Consider the following 22925-nt stretch of genomic DNA (forward strand, 5'->3'; position numbering starts at 1 on the left):
TGATACCGATAATGGGGGATGCGACAAACCACGATAAGAGAGTAATGTTAAGCGATAAGAGACCCACGAAAAGCAATAGAAAGCAAGACCTGCGCCGAGTAGAATTCGCCTGTTAACCAATTCGCAACACATCTGTATAGAGTCCAAGTTAAAGCACAACTGCTCCATCTATCAAGGAGAGGCTATTCAACATTGAAAGTAGTCACAGCACTTTAGGCAACAATGGCATCTTTGATGTGACTGTAGATGGCACCAAGTTCTTCATTGGCAAGCTCCTGTGCGTTTATGATCATCTCGTCGACCTGTTCGCCAACCGTCTTGGCCTTGTAGCCACCCTTAGTGACAATTTCGGTAAAGTTGGCACTGCCACCACCATTCCAGGCCAGAATCTAATAGATTGTTAGATATTTATTCACAGGTACAAGTTCAGGTTGTCAACTTACGTTAGTTGTGTCCGATGGCACATCGGTCAAAGCACCTTGAGTACCAATCGCAATAAGGTTTTCCTTTAGTTTCTTGGGAGTAATTTCAGCAACGGCGAAAGCAGAATCACTGGCTGGCTGAAGAGAGAGGAAATAAGCCAAGAGACCGGCAACGTGAGGAGAAGCCATCGAGGTGCCTGAGATGGTGTTGACAGCATACTTGCTGCCAATCCAGGTGGAAAGAATGTTGAGACCAGGAGCAAAGATGTCATTGCACTTCCCATAGTTGGAGAAGTAAGCGCGTTCATCAGCCAAAGTCGAAGCTCCGACAGTGACGGCCTTTTCGGCGGCAGCAGGAGAATAGTTGCAAGAGTCAGCATTGTCGTTACCAGCAGCGACGGCAAAGTGAATGCCAGCATCCACAGCAGCATTGACAGCCTTGTCGAGAGTGACAGACTTGCCGCCTCCGAGACTCATGTTAGCAGCGCTTCCTTTGAAACCCTTGGCTTTGCCGGCTTTGGCTTCCTTGGCCTTCTTGATGTGCTGGGTGGCAGCCCACTCAACACCAGAGACGACATCAGACATGCTACCAGAGCCGTTGGATCTCAAGACCTTGACAGCGTAAACATTGGCCTTCTTAGCCACACCGTACTTCTTACCAGCGATGGTTCCAGAGCAGTGGGTGCCGTGCCCATTGCCATCTTCATCCTCGTCACCATCTGGAATTGTCTTACCCCATGAGGCACGACCCTCAAAGTCAACGTGATCAGTGAAAGTACCGGTATCGATAACGTAGACATCGACGCCTTCACCACCATCAGCGGCATAGAGGTACTTGTTAAAGCTGCCGAAGCTCAAGGAGTCCCGGTGAGAGATACGAGCCAGGCCCCAGGGGGCGTTCTTCTCAACTTGAGAATCTCCCATTGTGTGGACAATGGAGTCTTTCTCGATGTATTCAACCTGTGAGATTGATAGGTTAGTTGGCGGGTTGATGTCACTCATGGGTCGGCTATCCGGCGGCGTAGGAGAGAAGCTAAGCTGTTCCATAGAGGTGGACTTACATCAGGATGCCGGCGGATGGCCTCAATCACATTCTCATCGAAGTGGCCGGAGTAGCCCAAGAAAGACCCCGCAATGTCGAAGGAGTGCTTGAGGCCGGAGAAGAGGTCCCCGGCGAAGGGGAACTGGGACCGCTTCCGAAGCTCATTGTGCTGCATGTGGATGTCCTGCACCCAGGTCTGATGAGCAGCTGCAGCTGCAGAATCTACATGATTCTTGAAGACGATGATATAGGAGTCTGGGATCTCGTCTGCGTTGGTTGAAGAGAGGATGGGGGCAGCTCCATTGTGGATGGAGCTTGGGATGACCGGTGACGCAACCGTCAGCAACGGCAGCAGAGAAAGGCCGAGAATACCTTTCATGATGGCAGAGGGAAGGAGTGCTGAAAGAAAGGATAACAGAGGAGACAAAAGGAATAGCAGTAGGAAGATAGCGATGATGGAGATGAAGGGTTGATGAGGTGTGAAGAGGAAGAGAGGGGAGAGGGAGAGGAGGAGGACTGATGGGTAAAGTAGGCTGGCAGATAACGCGATGAGTAGGAGCCAGGCAGGGCAGGCAGCACATACCTACTGGCCTGCGGGGGCTGGGTCGGCTCTGACTGGCCGGCAGATGATGATGCAACTCCGAGCTCGGCTAGCGTCCTGGCGTCGAGTGAGGCGTGACTTGCCGGGCACGAGCCAATCAGTCGCCGGCAGGCGGGTCGCCCTGTTGCGGACATGCTGCACTTGACCCGGCGTTGTTTGTTATGCAGTACTTACTTAGTCAAATGAAGACTAATATTTTAATAGAAAATTATAGAGCTCACAGAGGCTGCTAGTCTATGACTCAGCTTGACGAGTGACAAACCTGTCTTTTGTTCTTAAGCATCAGTTGAAGGCTCGCAGAAAGACCGGGCAGCAGGTCCTTGGATGGCACCTTATCCAGGCACACCTTAAATGTTTTTAGCGTTCGATATATCCTGGAAAGATCTACACAGTAACACAGGTAAAGTCGATGCGTGACTCGAATACAGACATTCCATTCAATACCCAGACGCAGTGAGCACCATATCGAGGCTCACGAGATTCACAGAACGGAAGACCGGCGATCTACGTTTCATCGTCTGCCTTGGATATTCAGATACGCAAGACAGGAATAATAATAATAATAACAATACGACAGGGGGGCAGCTGATCTGGGCTCAATGGTGTGCTCAGCCACAGGGTTTCTGTGATACGAGACCATGGAAAGTGTTTACTATTGTCCTTATTATTGGATGAGAGCTATTGCTGGCTCAACGACGGTGACTCAACACCACGTAAGAAACGGGGGCAGCCGATTGAGCGCTTTCCGCGAATTCCTTAGTTTACGACTGCTCTATAGCCATAGTATCTAGTAACAGCTCCTGGGTCAACAGCAACAATAACAGCATCCTCCCACGTCACCAATCTCACTGCGGCAACGGGGGCTAGCATAGCCGTGTGGAGTTAGTTGGTTGATCCTGCTCGCGTGCCCCAGTCACGTCTCGTCGGCTGACCAGGCAGCTGCTGACTAAGTGGAGAGCGCTTATCGCCAGTCGCCCGCTCTTATCGGTTCTTATCGTCCTAGCTCGCAGCCAACCACAGGGCTTGGGGAGAATTCTATCACGTGACGCGCACCTGCCCTGGAGGCTGCAGCAGCGGGCCCGCTGTGTCAGATTGGGAGAGTCGACAAGAATGGCTATGCAAAAGCCTTCATGAAGCCTGGTTGTCTGCCTGTCTGGGCTAGAATTACGCAGGGCAACATCCTGAATCCGGCCCGACACTTTTGCAGAACTCACTGACACTGCTTTCTTCCCTCTTCGCCCGACACGCACCGTAAACTGTTTCCAGCCGCAACCTGCCCGCGACCCACATCGAATTACCACAAGGCAGACAAATGACCTGACCAGCAACAACACCAGTCGGTGATATTTCCTCGTTCGCCATCGGGATTGGTTCTACTACAACGGAACTGCTGTTCTCTGTATTTCGATTATTGATGGTGCGATTCATAAGACTAGGACAGGGAAGGTTTGGGCGGCATAATGACCGGTACGCCCGCTCTGCGGCGTTCCTCGTCCCCTTCACCGTCCACGACGCCTGAACGAGTGCTTTCCGAACTGACACCAGCCATTCAATCGCTACAAACAATCTGCAACAATGATCCATTTGACCTACATTGCGCCCTAACGACCACCGAGCACATCCTGAGACTTCGTCATTCGTTGATCGACTCTGACAGGCCGCGCGAATCGCAGGATGCGCTCCGCAGCCTCGGCGGTTTCCAAACTTTACTGGATCTCGCTCGCCATCTAGCAGAACTATATGATCCGGCGGTTCAGAGCGGTGATGATAGAAAAAACCTGTTGACACTGTTTAAGGACATCTTGGCTGTTCTTTCCGTTTCTTTAAAAGATCATCCTGGCAACAGACGTTACTTTGCAAAGAGAATTGGGTGTGGCGGACCAGTGTCGATTGAAAAGACGTTGAGGCTTTTCGTTGACAAGATCGATGATGGAAAGCCCCTGCCAAGTGATGTCGAACAACTATATGGCGCAATTCTTGCTGCCGCGCTTAATCAAGAGACTGTTGGTGAAATCTTCACCGCGTTGAGTGCTAAATACACATCCGCGCTGCAATCTTTGACTTCTGCAACCATTCGTTCTGGCGTGGATAAAATACTTGGCTCAGAGGAGACGGTCGAGCTTCAAGAGTTCATTGGCCCGTTGGTGCGGACATGGCTCTATCAAGTATCAAAAGGCGTCGACTACCCTGTCCAAAGATTGGCCATTCCCGCGTGCCTCTGCAGGTTGGCTAAAAATTCACGGGAAAACATCATGGCTCTTCATGCCACTGGCATTTTGTCTTTGTTTCTTCCAATCATTTTCGATGGAAACCTGACCGAGCACGAAAAAGCACTATATGAGGAAATTGCCTCGCTGCTTTGTATCCAAGGTATTAACAAACTTGATGATGCCATATACCTTTATCAGCGTGCTTGTGACTCTCCTCAAGCCTCACAGTTTCTTCTGCATGCTATCCAAGTTTCCAAGGGACCCTCCAGTATCGAATTCAACTTGTCATCCCATGGCTATTCGTCTATTGAGATCCCAACCTTGGGCCGACCGTTTCCACCGCTCTCTTCTTCTGGATATACTTTATCCGTATGGGCACGATTTGACCATTTTGACCCACGATCTCACACCACAATATTCGGCGCTTTTGATTCCAGGCAGACATGTTTTGTACTCGCCTATCTTGAAAAAGACACACGTCATTTCATTTTGCAAACTTCAATCAATGGGCAGAGGCCAAGCATTCGTTTCAAATCAACAACTTTTGAAACGGGCCGATGGTACCATATATGTGTAATCCACCGGCGGCCTAGAGCAACTACTGCTTCCAGAGCTTCACTTTTCGTTGATGGTGAGTTTGCTGAACAGCTCAAAATCGATTACCCAAGCACACCCGTCGCCCGATCTTCGCATAAGCACCCCAGAGTACAAGCTTTCCTCGGAACGCCTCAAGACCTAGCTGTCAGTCTGGGCAAAGGGGTATGTACATCGAAGTGGTCTCTTGCTGGTGCCACACTTTTTGAAGACACATTTAGCGATGACCTGGTATCTGTATTCTATCACTTGGGCCCGCGCTACTATGGTAATTTTCAAGATTGCTTGGGTTCGTTTCAGACCTACAAGGCTTCCGCAGCACTAAATTTGAGAAACGAAAGTCTTCATCCTGGCAAAGAGGAACATTCAGACATTATAACGGCTATTCGTCAGAAAGCGAGTGGTTTGGTACACGAGTCATCTTTTCTATTGAATATATCTCCCACCGCTATTTTGGATGATGACGACAGCAATCACATTGATGAAAGCCAACTTGTTAAATCCTTATCAAAACAGGCTGCCAAGAATTTACAACAGATGATTAAATCAGGAAGAAACGCCATTGCGATCAATGGTGCTACTCCAGCCATAAACGATGCTCTTACGCGGTCTCACGGAGTAGCCGTATTGACAGGGGACCCTGTGGTATCTGTACCCCAGGCTCTCGACGATGCTAGCTGGCGAATAGGTGGCTGTGCCGCTGTACATCTCAATATGCTACAAACCGCCACCACTTCAGAGAGCACAAGCCTTGCAGTGCAGATCCTGTTTGAGGCTGTAGAAGATAGTTGGAGGAATAGCGAAGCGATGGAAAGAGAAAACGGCTATGGAATCCTTGCTTTATTACTCCGAGAGAAACTTGGATTTCCACAAAGCACGCAATCCGGCCTGTCAAAAACATCAACAGTTTGCTCAGACAATAGAGAACGATCCGCCCTAGCAATCGAACTTTTAAGACACATCCTATCCTTCGTTGGATACAATTTTGAAGAGCCAAGCAAGTCTATTATTACGAACCCTCTCGCATATCGCGTCTTACTTGTCGACCTTGATGTGTGGCGATTCGGGGAACCATCGCTGCTTCAGATGTATTATTCTCAATTCACTACATTTGCTGTAGAAAGTCAGCATCATCGTTTCAACGCCAAGCGTTTATCTCGCATGCGTGAGTTTAACTTTTTAACATTTCCCCTCTCTTGCCCCATCTTTTTTTACTCTTCCCTTAACTCATATTTCAAAGCTAATCAATTCTAGGTGTAAACAAGAGACTTCTCGACGCTTTGAAAGGCGAGGATTTCACCGAAGAAACCCTTGGCCTGTTTATTCCCGCTTTCCGCTCTCTATTTGAAAGCTGTGTATCTGCAGAGCTACTTCGATCCTTGTCTCTTTTCATTACCTTTGCGCTCCACGAGGAAAAGGTCCCCAAATTGAATAAAAGGAAGAGCCTCCGCTTTGACTCTCGTGTCCGTCAATCCTCTAATTCGTCGGATCGGTCCTCTAAGAAGATCATGTCCAAGTCGAAAATTGGACTTGAACTACTCCGTATGTATACTAACTATCTATGCGTTCCTGGGGATTATATTACTATAAAAAAGTTTGCTAGAGCTGTGACAAACAAGGTGAGAAATTTGACTAAATATTGTCTGGCTATAGTATACTGACGTGTCTTTAAAGTGGCTTTTGTACCTCATTTGCGAAGATGAGCCGGCAGTGGTTGTTTTGGCAACTACAATTCTTGCACGGCTGATAGTTGTCCACGGTAGCGGCTATAGTAAGAAGCTGGCGGATAAATCGGGGGGATATGCCATTTTGAAATCACGATTGAAACGACGGTGGAACATTGCTATGCTGTGGCCCATTTTCTTTGGAGTTTTGTTTGGACTGGATGTGGCGGAAATTGATATTGACGCAACAGCGGATACTTCATTGCTCGTGGATACACTTGCTTCCAAACAGTATACGAAAGTCGTATTTCCAGAGGTACTTCCAGTCATAACCAATATGCTCAAATGTGGTATAGAAGCCGCAGTTTTTACCGAAGACTCGCCTACGGACCAGGATGTTATAACGAATGCTGTAAACTTTCTATCCGAAGTACACATCAAGTTTCCAGAATTTCGAGAATTTGCCGCTACATCAACTTATGCTCAACAGCTACTCTTCGCTTTATTTCCTGTCACAGGTTCGGGACCTGTTGACGCTGAGATTGAGTTACATTCCCAAGACACTGGGCTTAGTATCCAACGGAAAACTGTTTCGACACAACCTTCTGTGTCTATGGCACCTGTTTTGCGTACCTCTACTGTAGTACCTACGGAAAACTCAGCAGATACAGACGGCTCACTTCGACGGTCATCCTCCTTTGTCCTTATCTCGTCCGACAAGGCTCAGCATGTACCATCGTCATCACAGCTGCATCGAATTTCCGCGCCAACTATTGACCGAGACACTTCCGCTGAAAACCACAGTCTGGTTTTGGAATTGCTTCGCCTTGTCATGAAAGTTTTTCTAGATCAAATCATAGAACGAAAAGACTTCACAGGCCTCGGCCTGTTTCTGAAAACGCCGCCAAGTCGAACAGAGCACCAGATATACTTTATATCATGGCTTCTGCGGAACATTCTAGCAGAGTTGCAAGCAACGTTCTCGACTAATACGAAGCTACTCCAGGAGCCGAGGGTATTGACCAATTTTGCTCGTTTCATGGTTCATGTAGGCGAGTCACTATTTGAAGGCTGGTTTTTGGATGGCGCAAGTCCAACTGTTGACCTAGCTGGATTTGTTCTCGAGTATCTTTCACGCCCAGAAATTTCTAATTTGAAAATTATCCGTCTCTGCAGCCAAGCTATCAACAGTATTCGCTCAGGACTGTTCAAGGTTATCATGCTGAAGCTATCAGATGTCGATGAGCTAGATACTCTTGCCTTTTTGAATCGTCTCGGCTACTGGCAAACAATTATTCTCGCGTCAGGGGAGTCGGAAGTCGAGTATTTGAAATTATTTTACTACTTACTATATACAAAATCAGTCTCCAACAAGCATGAAGTTCAGCTAGCGGCGGTAACTATATGGCGAATTGTGCTCGTTCAGAAGCCTTCTGAGACTGCATCTATACTCAATCATGCCCCGCTTTCGCTCCAGAGTCGACTTTCAGATGGTTTCGAGGAGTTAGTCGGAATGGATGACCCTACCTTCTTACGTTGGATTGGTGAGCAGCGTGAGGATCTAGATGCGTTCTTTTTTGGAAGTATATCCAAATTCTGGGACAGCTTTGTCGTGGAAGAGAATCATAGGACCGATGAATCAAACCGAAACCGCAGCATAAAACGGAAGGAAAAGCTCAAACAGTGGGCCCAAGACGAGAAGTTGGATGACGAGGTAAACCGCAGACACAACACTACCTTTGATCATTGGACATCCAATATATATGCTTCAGAGTTTTTGAAACATCAAAGACTATTACAAGATCAACATGATAATTATTCCTTCATGTGGTCCCATTTTTCTCAAATATCAGAAGACCTACACCGTTTCGGAGGTTTGCTAGAGAAAAGGGGGCAAGCCCGATGGCGTCTAGATCAGACCGAGGGACGTAGTCGAATTCGACTTCGTGTCATTCCCGATGATTCGAGTGAACGACAAGATTATCAACCAAAGCGGAAGGCTTCAGAGCCTCCTGCTATCAAGGTGAACTCTTTGCGAACTGCAGCGAGCAATGAAAATATTGTTAGCACGCCGACCACTAACGTACTTGAAGAAGAGCCAGTAGAAATGGGGGCTGTAGGGCCTGACGGTGAAGACAAGGCTGCTCTCGAAGATAGTTTCGAGATGATCGACGACCCTCGCGTGGACATTGATGATTATGAGGATAAGAATAGAAAGGTCATGCGAAGTCTCCAAAGAGGAGACCAGGTCAAGAGTGTTTGCAACATGTCTCGCATTATGGGTCTCGAGGCTTGTGAAGGTCTTCTGATTTTGGGAAAGAATTTTGTCTACATTTTAGATAATTTCTTCCAACGTACAGATGGGGAGATTGTCAATGTGTGGCAAGCCCCTGTCGAAGAAAGGGATCCCTTTGTGCGCATGATTGCTGGTCGTGAATCTGATGAAAGGAAATCTCGCGAGCACGAAACGCGGAGCTGGAAATGGGTCGATCTTATAAGCGTCTCAAAACGTCGTTTTCTCTTCCGTGATGTGGCACTCGAGATGTTTTTCACGGACGGCCGCAGCTATCTCTTAACGTTGATATCCTCTCGGGCTCGGGATGAGCTTTTCAACCAATTATGTGCGCACGCTCCTCATATTGGCGGAAACATGACTCTTACTCGACCAGAAGACATTTGGAGATTTGAGACCTTGAAAGTCCAGGAGGATACACCCCAATCTCTCGGGTCAAAATTTGCTAGTGTTTTTGGACAGTCATCTTTGAACCCAGCGACACAGAAATGGGTCAAGGGCGAGATATCCAACTTTCATTACTTAATGCTAGTCAATACGCTAGCTGGCCGAACTTTCAATGACCTGACACAGTATCCCGTCTTCCCATGGGTTCTCGCTGATTATACAAGCAACGAGCTAGATTTGGAAAATCCGAAGAGTTTTCGTGACCTCACTAAGCCTATGGGATGTCAGAACTTTGAGAGAGAAGCGGAATTTCGAGAACGATACAAATCTTTCGCAGAGATGGGTGACGAGAATGCACCTGCGTTTCACTACGGAACTCACTATTCATCTGCGATGATAGTTAGCTCTTACTTGATTCGTTTACAGCCTTTTGTCAAATCATATTTACTTCTTCAGGGAGGTACTTTTGACCACGCAGATAGACTTTTCTACTCAGTGGGTAAGGCATGGGAATCTGCTTCGCGGGGCAATATGTCTGACGTTCGTGAACTTATTCCGGAGTTTTTCTATCTCCCGGAATTCCTGGTCAATTCAAACAGATATGATTTTGGACTCCGTCAAAATATGAGTAAAGCTATTGACTCTGTTGAACTTCCTCCATGGGCGAAGGGTGATCCTAAAATTTTCATTTCCAAGCACCGGGAAGCCTTAGAAAGTCCATATGTTACACAGCATCTTCATGAATGGATTGACCTTGTATTCGGCTTCAAGCAAAAGGGAGAGGCCGCTATTGAAGCAGCCAACGTCTTCCACCACCTCTCCTACCAGGGAGCGAGGGATCTTGACAATATCGAGGATCCAGTGGAACGATTAGCTACCATTGGCATTATCCATAACTTTGGGCAGACGCCGCACCAGGTTTTCCAACGTCCACATCCTCGCCGCGAGGATAACAGTCGTAGAGAGGGTCGATTAGATGCTCTAGCTGAGTCATTGACTAGAGTCCCACTTTCCTTGTTAAGTAAGAAATGAGCATGGAGATTTATTATGCAAAAGCTTTGCACTGACAAGTATATTAGACATTCAAGAAAAAGTGTCATCTTTGTGCATGAAACAAGACCGGTTGTTATGTACGGCCGCGTTTCGACTAAATGTGCCTCCAACTTTTGACAAATATATGGAATGGGGGTTCTCGGACGGCAGTGTCCGATTCTACGCATCGGATAACAAGAAGGTATTTTGTCGAAGGATCTATGTAATTACAATGCTTACCTTTTATACGACAGCTTCTTGGTCACTTCGAACATTTACATGTTGGACAATTGTCGTGTGTGCTATTTGCAGACTCTCAAACGCTTGTTACAGCCGGATCTGACTGCGTTGTTTCGATATGGACATTCATCTCTTCTGGTCGAACGATGGAATTGCAGCCACAAGCATGCCTGTTTGGCCACCGATCGCCAGTGTCGGTGCTCGCAACATCTCGGTCATTCAGCACCCTTTTGTCAGCATCATTGGATGGACAGATTATGCTATGGGATCTTAACCGACGATCCTTTTTACGAGAATTGCCGGCTGAAGGGCCGGTAGAAGTATGCAACCTGCTATCTTTACCATGGTGACATTGACTAATAATAGCAGTGTGCCCGGATCAACGATATGACTGGGACTATCATGATCTGCCGTGGTAGTCGTATTACGTTGTATTCCTTAAACGGGGCGCTCCTCCTCGACCAAGCCGTCTGTGAAGCGAAAGACGATTACATTGTATCATGTGCCTTTTACGAGGGTGCAAGCAATGAATGGTTAGAAAGGGAGCTTCTCTTCACCGGTCATAAGAGAGGACTTGTCAATGTGAGTATCATGGATAAGCACATTCTACTTTTGTTAACTGTTAGATGATAGGTCTGGAGCAAAGTTATCCGAAATGGACGGTTTGATTTGGACTTGATTCGACAACTTCACCACGTAGACCATAGCAAAGACACGGGGGTCAACGTCTCTGCAGGCATCAGTTGCATTCTTCCGCTTCCTCATACCGTCTACACCGGTGATGAGGCCGGACGAGTCGTAAGTTTCACCTTAAAATTTACACAGGCAAATGTGGTGCTAATATGTGTTAGTACGAATGGGACTGTATCCAACGTCGGTCTTGAAGCGGATATCACCGTAACCACTCCACGCGCACCCAACGCAAAACACAATTCTCACCCATTCTGTATTCTTTATATAGGTGAATTTAGCATTGCTCTTTATTGCCGCTGCTGGTGGCGGCTCATTTCTTGGCGTTAGCATGGCTGGGCGCCTTCTGTACTGGATTTATGAATATGCGATGACGATCAAAAGTTTTGTTCAGGATGGCATGCGTTTCACAGGTACACGGTTATTTCCCTATTTCACGGATATACTTGTTTTTTACACTCTGCAAGCAAGCTATTAGCCTTATTAGCCGAGTCACAATTATAGACGTGTTAGACTCTAGTACCCTGTCCGTATAGCGTATTTCCGGTGAACAAGCTCTGTGGGGAGCATCGGAGCACACTGGGCCGGACCATTAAGGTCGTTGCGAGAATTCAATCATCAACAAATGGTAATTGGCAATTGGCAGTGGTTGACAACGTCCTCGGAGTTGCGGCTATCCAAGAGTAGGGCCTCCACGGATCGGCTATCGTGTCAATAATGCACCGTAGCTAGAGCTGGCTATCAGTAATACATCTATATGTGGACTAATGACTTAGTAATAACATATAATATACAGCCGGGTCGAGGTCGGCGTCATAGAGCCCCACCATCCCACTCCGGGGACCGTCGCCGTCACCAGTTGACCCCTCCTGTCTCGCCACTTCCAGTCTTCATACCAGACAGACTCTTATACCTCTTCTCTCCCATCCCAAACATTTCCCACTGTCTGCAGTTTCCGACCTTCTTTGGTCTTCATAATCAGATACCCTTCACCGTGTGTCTCTACATCGCTGCACAATGTCTTCTTCGTTGGATCAATTGAAGGCCACCGGCACCGTATGTTTTCTCCCAGTCGCGGCTTTCTGAGCCAGCTAACCTTCCGTTTTTCTCCGGCATTCAGGTCGTGGTGTGCGATTCTGGTGAGTTCATCGTCGAGTATATTCAATGATCATACCCAGGCTAATTAGGGCAATCCAATCTAGGTGACTTTGCCAGTACGTTCATGCAGTTTGACCCGCGAACATGAATATGAGATGATGCTAATATATTTCTAACAGCCATTGGCAAGTACAAGCCACAGGATGCCACCACCAACCCTTCTTTGATTCTCGCCGCTTCCAAGAAGTCCGAGTACGCCAAGCTCATTGACGTTGCCGTCGAGTACGGCAAGGCACATGTACGCTCTTTTCTTGACATCCACGCGGGTTGCGCGACGCACGTATAGATGCTTATACTTGCTTAGGGCAAAACCGTTGACGAGCAGGTTGACGCCACCCTCGACCGTCTCCTTGTTGAATTCGGCAAGGAAATTCTCAAGATCATTCCGGGCAAGGTCTCGACCGAGGTTGACGCTCGTTACTCCTTCGACACCAAGGCCTCGGTCGACAAGGCTTTGCACATCATCGAGGTATATCTGAAGATAAAGCTAGTGCACAGGACATCGCTGACAGCTCTGTCGTTCATATAGCTCTACAAGTCCATTGGCATCTCCAAGGACCGGATCTTGATCAAGATCGCTTCCACCTACGAGGGTATCCAGGCTGCCCGCATCCTGCAGTCCCAGCACGGAATCAACTGCAACCTGACTCTCATGTTCTCCCTCGTCCAGGCCATTGCTGCTGCTGAGGCCGGCGCTTTCCTCATCTCCCCCTTCGTCGGACGTATCCTTGACTGGTACAAGGCCGCACACAAGCGCGACTACACTGCCGAGGAGGACCCTGGTGTCAAGTCGGTGCAAAGCATCTACAACTACTACAAGAAGCACGGATACAACACAATTGTCATGGGTGCCTCATTCCGTAACACCGGTGAAATCACTGAACTCGCTGGCTGTGACTACCTGACCATCTCGGTATGACCCGAAGTTGATAAAAAAACTTTTCCTGGCAGAAGCTAACCAAATCGTCTAGCCCAACCTGTTGGAAGACCTCTTGAACTCTACTGCCGCTGTTCCCAAGAAGCTTGACGCTGCTGGAGCTGCTGCTCTCAACATCCCTAAGCGCGAATACCTCGACAACGAAGCTCTCTACCGTTTCGACTTCAACGAGGAAGCCATGGCCGTGGAGAAGCTCCGTGAGGGTATCTCTAAGTTCGCAGCGGATGCGGTCGCGCTGAAGGATATTCTCAAGGCCAAGATCCAGGCTTAGGTACCAATTGTACAGATTATTTTTCGGACGGGATTTAAAGCGAGCGAAAAAAGATGGAAAACGAAAGCGGATAATTTGGGCCCATTCTATCAAAAGCTGCACCGCGATTACGATATGACGATAGATCAGGACCGCGTCATTTCCTTTGTTGAATCGATACAGTCGTGATATTCTAGTAGATATGTTACAAATTGTATGAATTTCATAGTGTTCATATTCATTTCAGATTCAGATCCGTATTCACGTAGTCGCAGCGGACCCAGTGCGGGGCAATTCGGAGCACTCATCATAATAACAACTAGTATGATAATAGCGTAGTTACAGCACAATACAACTACGAGATGGAGAGCGCTTAGTCATGGACGCAGTCTCGCCAGCGCTGCTTATGAATAGTATACTCTACTGTACTATGGTTAGTTAACAGGGCGCTGGATGGTGTCAGCATGACGGAAAGCTCGAGTGAGGGGTCGGCGGGGTCGGCTCTGCATCATTCATACTCAACATTGGAACTACTCAGCTGTGGTGGATGGTCGAGGGAGGAAGGGAGCGTTCATAGTGTATACTGTATAGTTGTAGCTGAGGAGCATCTTTAAGTATATACTGTATACTGTATGCTATATAATTGTAGTATTAATAATTATAAAAAGAAAAGAATGGCGTAAGTGGGGTGACGCGATGGTCCCCTCAGACGCCGGTCGGACAGAGTGTCCCTCTCTTATAACCGACTGTCCCGTTGCGCTCCTGAACTCCTTCTTCGTTGCCATTCACTAGTCACTGCTCAGCTGTTCTGCATTAATCCATCCCAGAAACCATCCCATAAACAAACAAAACACCGCCACAATGGTCAAGGCCGGTAAGTCTCCAGCTGCTTAATCTGCCTCTCCTCCAGTCACAGCCCCCGGACTCCTCATCCGTGATCGACCGCGCCCCTCCACTCTCCAGGGTGAGCAGATTTGAGCACCTTGTGAGATATCGCCCACCCTGCGCCTTCATTGTTCTTGATTCGCTGCAGCTTCCTCCCTGATCCGAACCTACGCTCAACCCAGGCCACATATATCAGCCCACTAACGCTCGTCTAGTCGCTGTCCTCCGCGGAGACTCCAACATCAAGGGCACAGTCACCTTTGAGCAGACCTCAGAGAGCGCCCCAACTACTGTCTCATGGAACATCACCGGCCACGACCCCAGCGCTGAGCGTGGCATCCACGTTCACCAGTTTGGTGACAACACCAACGGCTGCACATCCGCTGGCCCTCACTGTATGTATCCAAAAAGTGCATGACTTGACCATGAACTGACGACTATCATCACAGTCAACCCTCACGGCAAGACCCACGGTGCCCCCGGCGATGACGAGCGCCACGTCGGTGACTTGGGTAACTTCAAGACCGATGCTCAGGGCAATGCTGTCGGATCTGTCCAGGACAAGCTCATCAAGCTGATTGGCGCCGAGAGCGTTCTCGGAGTAAGTAGACCTGTTATTTAACTTGCACGATCAAATCGTTGATATATGTTAGCGCACCATCGTCGTCCACGCTGGTACCGACGACCTCGGCCGTGGTGGCAACGAGGAGTCCAAGAAGACTGGCAACGCTGGCCCTCGCCCAGCCTGCGGTATGTTTGTTTCTACTTGTCTTGAAGCGCACACTAATTCGGGAATCTAGGTGTCATCGGTATCGCCAACTAAATAGGGCCAGCTAAAGAAAAGCGTCACGATAAATTGCAGGAGGATGACGCACGTATCTGCTATCTGTTAGTTATTATGAAACAGCCTAGAATGCAATACGGACACGATTAGTAAATCAAATCTTCTAGCTTAGATTAACTACTAAAACAATCTTGTAACTTATTCCTTGATAGAAGCTGTAGTCTGGCCCTGCTGTAATTGTGTCTGCCTTCGGCATCAACGGTTAGAAACTGCCGACTCGTCACACAAACTCATGCGAAAGCTATACCTATTGCTATACGTATGATAATAAATATAGATGTATCAGTGGCTACTAGTCATTCGATGAAGCCTCTCTGATTCGTTTTACATAGATCGACAGTTTCGCATATCTGCGCCCCACGTGACCCCTCATTTTGTGCGGTGAGGGGTTAAATGAATATGGCAAAGAAAGTTGTCCAATAATGTTTGATTTCTGTGATCATTTCGCCTTTGTTATAAAGGTTATTTCTGCTTTTGAATGCTTGGAATTGTGACTAAATTGGCGTCGAGGCTGGTAGTTCGACCACTGTTGTCGAATTTGGACATCTAAATGTGATCTTCGCTGGTAGGATGAGAATAGGCCTGGTTGCATTGCTGTTAATTACAGATTTATTCCCTCCAAAGAACCAATTGTCAGTCGCTAACTTGACTAATAAATAAATAAATAAATAACCACTCCTATGCTGTCGTGGCCCGTTCTCTTTCTATACTAAACACACTACTCCGCTCTCTCCACATTACGGCTACGTAGCTCTTTGGACCACTTTCCTTCTTCTACACCCTCTATTCTCTCCTCCCCCCTCCCATTTGTTTCCTGTTAAGCCTTCTTTTATTCCCATCATGCCTCTAGAAGCTCGGGTCAAGTCTGTCCTCTCTGGTGACACGCTTGTCCTGTCACATGTCACCAACCGTGGTCAGGAACGCACACTGAGCTTGGCATATGTGTCCGCTCCCCGCCTCCGGAGAGAGGGCGACGAGGTATGTGCTTACCCGGCTTTATTTATATCATTTCAATGTTCCACAGCGTGGATTTGACTAATTCTCGCAGCCATTCGCATTTGCCTCCCGCGAATTTCTCCGTGAGCTTCTTGTTGGCAAAGTGGTGCAATTCCAGGTCCTCTACACCATCCCCACCGGCATTAAACGTGAATACGGAATTGTGAAAATCCCCGGAACCAATGCCTCCCTGCCAGAGCTTGCAGTGCAGGAAGGGTGGACTCGAGTCCGCGAAGAAGCTGGCAAACGCGGCGACGAGTCTGAGGATTCGCTGGCACTGCTCGAGAAGTTGAGAGGATTGGAGGCGCAGGCCCAAGCGGACGACAAGGGTGTTTGGGGAAAATCCGACAAGGGGAGCCTCGAGACCGATTATGAAGTCGCGGATGCGAAGGCCCTGGTTGAACAGTACAAGAATCGGCAGCTGGACGCTGTGGTCGAGCGGGTCCTGAATGGTGATAGGGTGTTGATTCGACTGTTTCTGGAGCCAACCCATCACCTTCAAACATTGCTTGCTGTTGCCGGTGTCCGCGCCCCAGCGTCTCCCCGTGTCGGTGCTGATGGCACACAACAATCCGGTGAGCCGCTTGGAGATGAAGCGCAACAGTTTGTTGAAGCCAGATTATTGCAGCGAAAAGTTAAAGCTCAGCTGCTTGGAACAACTCCTCAGGGTCAGTTGATCGGGTCAGTTATACATCCTAATGGCAATATTGCCAGATATCTGTTGGAGGCTGGTTTAGCTCGTTGCTTTGACCACCATTCTACCTTGTTGGGCGGTGGAATGGCCAACTTCCGTCAAGCTGAGAAGGTTGCTAAGGACAAAAAGATCGGATTGTTTACAGGACATGTTGCTACCAAGGGGCCTGCTGGCGGTGCGGATAGTGATTACGTTGTCAGCCGTGTGCTGAATGCCGACACCATCTTTTTGCGAGGCAAGGCTGGCGCAGAGAAGAAGATCAGCCTTAGCAGTATTCGACAACCTAAGCCTTCCGACCCTAACCAAGCCCCCTTCGCAGCAGACGCCAAGGAATACTTGCGAAAGAAGGTTATTGGAAAGCACGTTAAAGTCACTATTGACGGCAAGAAGCCTGCTACTGAAGGCTATGAAGAACGTGACGTTGCTACGGTTGTGCAAGGCAACACGAATCTTGCTCTTTACTTGGTCGAAGCTGGTTACGCATCTGTCATTCGTCACCGACAAGACGACGACGACCGTTCACCTGAATATGACGCACTCCTCGTCGCTGAGGATTCTGCTAAGAGTGAAGAAAAGGGAATGTGGGCGACCAAGCCCCCCAAGGCCAAACAGTATCAAGATTACTCTGAAAGCCTACAAAAGGCCAAGATGGAAGTTTCCATTTTACAACGGCAGAAAAAGGTTCCTGCTGTCGTTGATTTCGTCAAGTCAGCATCTCGGTTCACTGTTCTTGTTCCCCGCGAAAATGCCAAATTGACCTTTGTTCTTTCTGGAATTCGTGCTCCCAAGTCGGCTCGCAATCCGGGTGATCCAGCGGAGCCGTTTGGTAACGAGGCACACGAGTTTGCGAACCGGAGGGTGATGCAACGTGATGTCGAGATTGACGTGGAGACTATCGACAAGGTCGGCGGTTTCATTGGCGTATTGTATGTTAACCGTGAGAACTTTGCGAGAGTTCTGGTCGAGGAAGGCTTCGCTACCGTTCATGCTTATTCGGCTGAACAATCGGGCCATGGCCAGGAGCTCTTTGCGGCAGAGCAGAGAGCCAAGGAGACCCGCAAAGGAGTGTGGCATGACTGGGACCCGAGTAAAGATGCGGATGAGGAAGAGGCTGCTGTTGCCGGCAATAGCACTGAGGGCAATGGAGAGAGAGCTGAACGACGAAAGGATTACCGCGACGTCGTGGTCACACATATTGATCCAGAAACAGCCAAGTTGAAGGTACAGCAAATTGGCACCGGTACATCGGCGTTGACCGAGCTCATGAACTCCTTCCGATCATTCCATCTCAGCAAGACCAACGACACTCCCCTCCCTGGACCTCCCAAGGCTGGCGACTTTGTTGCAGCTCGCTTTACGGAAGACAACGAGTGGTATCGGGCCAAGATTCGACGAAACGACCGCGAGAAAAAGACGGCTGAAGTGCTGTACGTTGATTTCGGCAACTCCGAAGTCATTCCGTGGTCCCGTCTGCGGCCTTTATCGCAGCAATTTTCCACACAGAAGCTGAAGCCACAGGCCATGGACGCCGTCCTGTCGCTGCTGCAGTTCCCTGTATCCCCCGACTATCTCGCAGACGCTGTGCAGGTGATTGGTGAGCAGACTTTCGATCGCGAACTGGTGGCCAACGTCGACTATGTTTCTCCCGAAGGAACTCTGTACGTGACTCTTCTCGACCCGCGGGCCTCGCAGAACTTGGATCAGAGCATCAACGCAGAAGTCGTCCGGGAGGGCCTAGCAATGGTCCCCCGCAAACTCAAGGCGTGGGAGCGCGCCTCTGAAACCACGCTGGCGCATTATAAGAAAGTCGAGGAAGAAGCCAAGCAGAATCGACGGGGTATGTGGGAATATGGCGACTTGACTGAGGATTAAGATTGAGTCGATGAACTACGATTGGTTATAAAAAGGTTATAAAGCTTTACTTCAGATGTCATTATTGGACATACGCAATTGATGAACTGACGGCCACTCATCTATTCTTTCTTTGTAGACTGTAGAGGTGTCCGGCACTCAGGGCGTAAAAAGATGCATATTTCAATCCTGACCAGTCGTATATAAAGAGCGGTGAGGCCAATAGTAGTCGATAGTACATGTACCATGGAGCAAGTGTGTTTCCGCGCTTTTCCGGCTGCCAGATCGATCATGATCATCTGACAAGGCTACGCCAGTCATCTGCATGTCCAAGAATCTAGTCTGATTAATTTTCTGGTTCATTCTTATTATTTCTACTTATTCTGATTATTCTATCTTCTTCAAATGTTTGCTCTGATTACTTTGTCAGGCGGCAATTATTATCAATCAGCCAGCTTTATCGGGCCTGGTGGAGCACCCCCAATGACAGCGCGTTCCTGATCGGCTCTCGCGCTCCACTTGATTATCCATCGATCGAGAGCTTGGATGAGCTAGTTTTTCTCTTCTTTTCTCGCTTTCCCTCCTACACTTCGAATCTTTTCATTCCCCCGACACCCCCCTCGCTCTGAAATACCCTGTCCGACATGGTTTTCTGGTCCCGCAAAACCCCGTCTGAGGAACAGCCTCCCGCCGAAGGCGCCGAGTCAAAAGGCGACCTAAGCAAGATCGCCGCCGAAAATGACCTCGTAGCGTCCGCCAACCAAGCGTCCGGCACCGCCTGGCTGGCCGGCCATTTGAACCACTTGACTCCCGAGCAGGAGGAAAAGCTGCTTGAGTTCAAGAAGCAGGTGGAAGAAAAGGGCTACTACAAGCCGAAGAGCGACAGCGCGGAAGCAAGCCATACAGATGCTACATTGCTGTACATTTCTCTTGAAAATATAGTCGAAGTGCATGTGAGCTGACATTTTCAAGCCGGTTTTTGCGCGCTCGCAAGTTCGATGTCCAGGGCGCCTATAAGCAGTTCAGCGAAACGGAGGACTGGCGGAAGGCGAATAGCATTGATTCGTTGTACGAGAATATCAAAGTAGAGTCTTATGAGCGGACACGGCAAATGGTCAGTTATGTCTTCTTCATAAGGCTTCGAGTTGGATATTGTCTAACCAGTCGCAGTACCCCCAATGGACTGGCCGCCGCGACCGTCGCGGAATTCCGGTTTACCTCTTTGAAGTGAAGCATCTCACCAGCAAGAACGTCTCCAGCTTTTCGCATGAGGTGACTGAGCACGGCGCCTCGGAAACACACAAGGACTCGACGATCCCCGCGCGTCTGCTCTGTCTTTTCTCGCTGTACGAGAACTTGCTGCAATTCGTGCACCCGCTATGCTCGGCTCTTGCACGGCCGAACCCAGAGACCCCAATCGTCTCGTCAAACAATATCGTGGACATCAGCGGCGTCAGTCTGATGCAGTTCTGGAATTTGAGAAGCCACATGCAAGATGCCAGCGTGTTGTCGACAGCGCATTACCCAGAGACACTAGACCGCATCTTCGTACGTCCTACCCATCGACGCTTGTATTAATATACGGTGCGGGTATTAACAAGTCTAGATCATCGGCGCCCCCTCCTTCTTCCCCACTGTTTGGAACTGGATCAAACGCTGGTTCGACCCCGTCACCGTATCCAAAATCTTCATCCTGTCATCCTCCGAAGTCAAATCGACACTTGAAACATTCATCGAGCCGTCTTCCATCCCCTCGCAATACGGCGGTACGCTCGATTTCAAATGGGGGGATTTACCGATCCTGGATGATGCCGCGCGTGCACTGGCAGGCGGTATTGAACAACCTGCCGAGGACGGATCAGGCAAATCGGTGTATTTGAAGGGACCCGTGAGGTTCTTTGCGGATCGGATCGATGTTCTCGGTACGGATCAGGGAAAACCCAGACGACAGATCATCCCGGTGCCGCCGTCCACTACTGCTGCTGCTACTACTACTACTACTACTACCACCTCTGCAACAACTTCGATGGCTGCCAATGACACTGAAGAAACGGCAGCACCAGCCCAAGATCCAAGTGAGAAAGTGGAAGAATTGGCAATCAGCTCTACGCCTACTGCTGAGAATGCGGCTATTGCTTAATCTTTTATCTATTTATCTATTTCGTATTTTCTTCTGTCGATTGTGATTCCATCGCCAGCAGCTGTTTGGACATGATTGTTAGAATACCTCGGCACATGCAATTGGATAGATTTGAGGGTTTGATTAGGCATTATATACATACATCATGAATTGATACACACAAGCATACGCTTTACTTAATGTTACGGCTTAAATACTACGATATCAATTGATGTGATCAAGCAGCTGAACCCTGCTGTTATTGATGTTTCCAAGGCCAGAAATCATTGACAAGAATAATCCGTAGATACAAAATGGATATATTCGACGTAAGAAGTCGTGAAAAGGTAAAATGTATGTGCTGAATGAAAATGCAAACGTACGAACGGAGGCTTAGAAAAAGCAAACTCCTAGCCTGTGCAATGCAGAATGAAACACGCTGATAAACCGCCCAACCAATGCCGATACGCCTGAAATGGATATTGCCCGCTGGAAATTGCAAAGAGACCAAACGTGATAAGGTGATTGATAATCAAATTTCGTCGTCACTGCCAGAATCTCCCTGGATATCGCTGTCGTCAACTTCCATATCATCATTATCGTCATCGACTTCGAAATCAGACGAGTCGCTGCCGCCAAAAGGATCTTCTTCAGCGTCACTCTCGGCCCAGAAATCACTGTCATCGGCATCCACGGCGGGCTTGGCCACGGTCGACTCGTAGGTTGGCATGACGAAACCGTCGGGAATGTCCAACTTCGACTGCTCCACGTTCTGGCGTACGCACTCCTTGTATGTTTCTAAGTCATTGCGTAGTTGGACGCCAGCGTCGACGTTGGCGGGGGACGAGCATTCAGCGTCGTCGAGAAGAGACAGAATGGAGATTAACACCGACTCCACTCTTTGCGCCGGAGACCAGCGCTCTGCCGCCAGTTCTCCAGACTGTTCGTCCTCGCCAGGGGTGTGTAGGATCGAGATGCATAGGTTGCCGTCGGGATAGATGTTGGGGTGCCAGATGGGCCTGATGAAGCGGAATTCTACGGAATTAGCCATGTTCTTTTCCCCTCATTAAAAGCGACCAAAAAAGAAAAAGAAGAGAGTATTGTTCATACTTGGTGGAGAGTAGGGATAGTTGCTGGTGAATTCCATCAGGGCTTTGAAGTATCCTCCGTAGTACATGGAGTCTGGGTTCAGCACGATTAGGCCGACATTCCAGCGAAATATGTCTTCGTCTTTCAACTATAACCGCAACTCATCAGACACAGACTTACACCATGAGGGTCTACCAAACGTGGATCAGCATACCTCAATGTGAACCCATTTCTCCTTGGAAAGGGCCTTGAATTCGTTCATCAGAATGCGTTCCGCCATAGTGGGTATGAATGAGTGAGTGGGTGCGGGTGTGGTGGTCAGAAGAAGCACAGTGTGTGTTAAAAGCACAGCGGTAACAGCGAGGGCCAGCTCTTTAATGTGGCCCAAGAAGCACTTTGTACAGGCGAAGATAGGCGGAAAAAGAGCAGTGGCCAGCAGAGATCGAGAGGCAACGTCGAGCGGCGATGACGGCGACCCAATGCCAGAACGGGCCGATAAGGCACGCTTTCCTGATCGGGCTAGCTCACTGTAATCCGCATGTATACAGTACATCGTGTTCATGGTCATGCGCATACGGTATGAAGATGAGTATAAATATTGATATGAATTAATATTAATGCCTCTGGGGCTGCCACTCTCTGCTGATTCGTGCACATGACCAGGGGACTGCCGGCGACAATTTCGTATTTACAGGTGATCTCCAAGTCACGCGATATTAACTGAACCCAAGTATTCTAGGCACAAGTACTAAATATACATATTAATACGTATATATAACACTGAAATTGATGAGATGGAGATGGCTCATATATCAATAAACAACATTTTTGAACTATTGAACTATTCGACCCAGCCATGTCGCAAATAACAGAACTAAGGAAACTGATTCGCTCACAATATGTTACATGGCCATCCTGGCCAATAGC

General features: G+C 48.5%; 7 protein-coding genes across 7 annotated transcripts; 5 read left to right on the plus strand and 2 right to left on the minus strand.

The window, feature by feature from the left end:
• Window positions 1-212: 212 nt before the first annotated feature.
• BGW36DRAFT_355924 (autophagic serine protease Alp2) lies at window positions 213-1843 on the minus strand (the record flags this gene model as incomplete). The annotated part of the gene is made up of 3 exons (XM_046213699.1): window positions 213-389; window positions 444-1460; window positions 1484-1843. 3 exons carry the CDS (start codon window positions 1841-1843, stop codon window positions 213-215), a joined length of 1554 nt encoding a protein of 517 aa, XP_046075147.1.
• A 1341-nt stretch (window positions 1844-3184) lies between these two features.
• Window positions 3185-11907, plus strand: BGW36DRAFT_371542 (Beige/BEACH domain protein). The gene is made up of 9 exons (XM_046215383.1): window positions 3185-6034; window positions 6124-6488; window positions 6544-10234; window positions 10293-10447; window positions 10500-10805; window positions 10855-11067; window positions 11119-11322; window positions 11382-11646; window positions 11699-11907. Exons 1-8 carry the CDS (start codon window positions 3526-3528, stop codon window positions 11448-11450), a joined length of 7512 nt encoding a protein of 2503 aa, XP_046075148.1. The 5' UTR covers window positions 3185-3525; the 3' UTR covers window positions 11451-11646; window positions 11699-11907.
• Window positions 11908-11911: 4 nt separating this feature from the next.
• BGW36DRAFT_371550 (transaldolase) lies at window positions 11912-13761 on the plus strand. Its single transcript, XM_046215384.1, has 7 exons — window positions 11912-12231; window positions 12296-12314; window positions 12378-12389; window positions 12453-12571; window positions 12638-12802; window positions 12863-13246; window positions 13305-13761. The coding sequence occupies exons 1-7, from the start codon at window positions 12193-12195 to the stop codon at window positions 13539-13541; spliced, it is 975 nt and encodes a 324-aa protein (XP_046075149.1). The 5' UTR covers window positions 11912-12192; the 3' UTR covers window positions 13542-13761.
• A 449-nt stretch (window positions 13762-14210) lies between these two features.
• On the plus strand, window positions 14211-15348 carry BGW36DRAFT_371556 (Cu,Zn superoxide dismutase SOD1). The gene is made up of 5 exons (XM_046215385.1): window positions 14211-14394; window positions 14621-14800; window positions 14855-15006; window positions 15059-15155; window positions 15206-15348. Exons 1-5 carry the CDS (start codon window positions 14382-14384, stop codon window positions 15226-15228), a joined length of 465 nt encoding a protein of 154 aa, XP_046075150.1. The 5' UTR covers window positions 14211-14381; the 3' UTR covers window positions 15229-15348.
• Window positions 15349-15943: 595 nt separating this feature from the next.
• Window positions 15944-19166, plus strand: BGW36DRAFT_371557 (putative transcription factor). The gene is made up of 2 exons (XM_046215386.1): window positions 15944-16227; window positions 16298-19166. Exons 1-2 carry the CDS (start codon window positions 16090-16092, stop codon window positions 18809-18811), a joined length of 2652 nt encoding a protein of 883 aa, XP_046075151.1. The 5' UTR covers window positions 15944-16089; the 3' UTR covers window positions 18812-19166.
• On the plus strand, window positions 19167-21138 carry BGW36DRAFT_371559 (putative phosphatidylinositol transporter). The gene is made up of 4 exons (XM_046215387.1): window positions 19167-19709; window positions 19763-19904; window positions 19961-20338; window positions 20397-21138. The coding sequence occupies exons 1-4, from the start codon at window positions 19435-19437 to the stop codon at window positions 20928-20930; spliced, it is 1329 nt and encodes a 442-aa protein (XP_046075152.1). The 5' UTR covers window positions 19167-19434; the 3' UTR covers window positions 20931-21138.
• BGW36DRAFT_371563 (ubiquitin-conjugating enzyme/RWD-like protein) lies at window positions 21139-22569 on the minus strand (the record flags this gene model as incomplete). Its single annotated transcript, XM_046215388.1, has 3 exons — window positions 21139-21944; window positions 22020-22146; window positions 22213-22569. The coding sequence occupies 3 exons, from the start codon at window positions 22564-22566 to the stop codon at window positions 21442-21444; spliced, it is 984 nt and encodes a 327-aa protein (XP_046075153.1). The 3' UTR covers window positions 21139-21441.
• Window positions 22570-22925: the final 356 nt, after the last annotated feature.

Source organism: Talaromyces proteolyticus, assembly GCF_021365285.1.
Source record: "Talaromyces proteolyticus strain PMI_201 chromosome Unknown BGW36scaffold_3, whole genome shotgun sequence".
Taxonomy (NCBI): Eukaryota; Fungi; Ascomycota; class Eurotiomycetes; order Eurotiales; family Trichocomaceae; genus Talaromyces; species Talaromyces proteolyticus.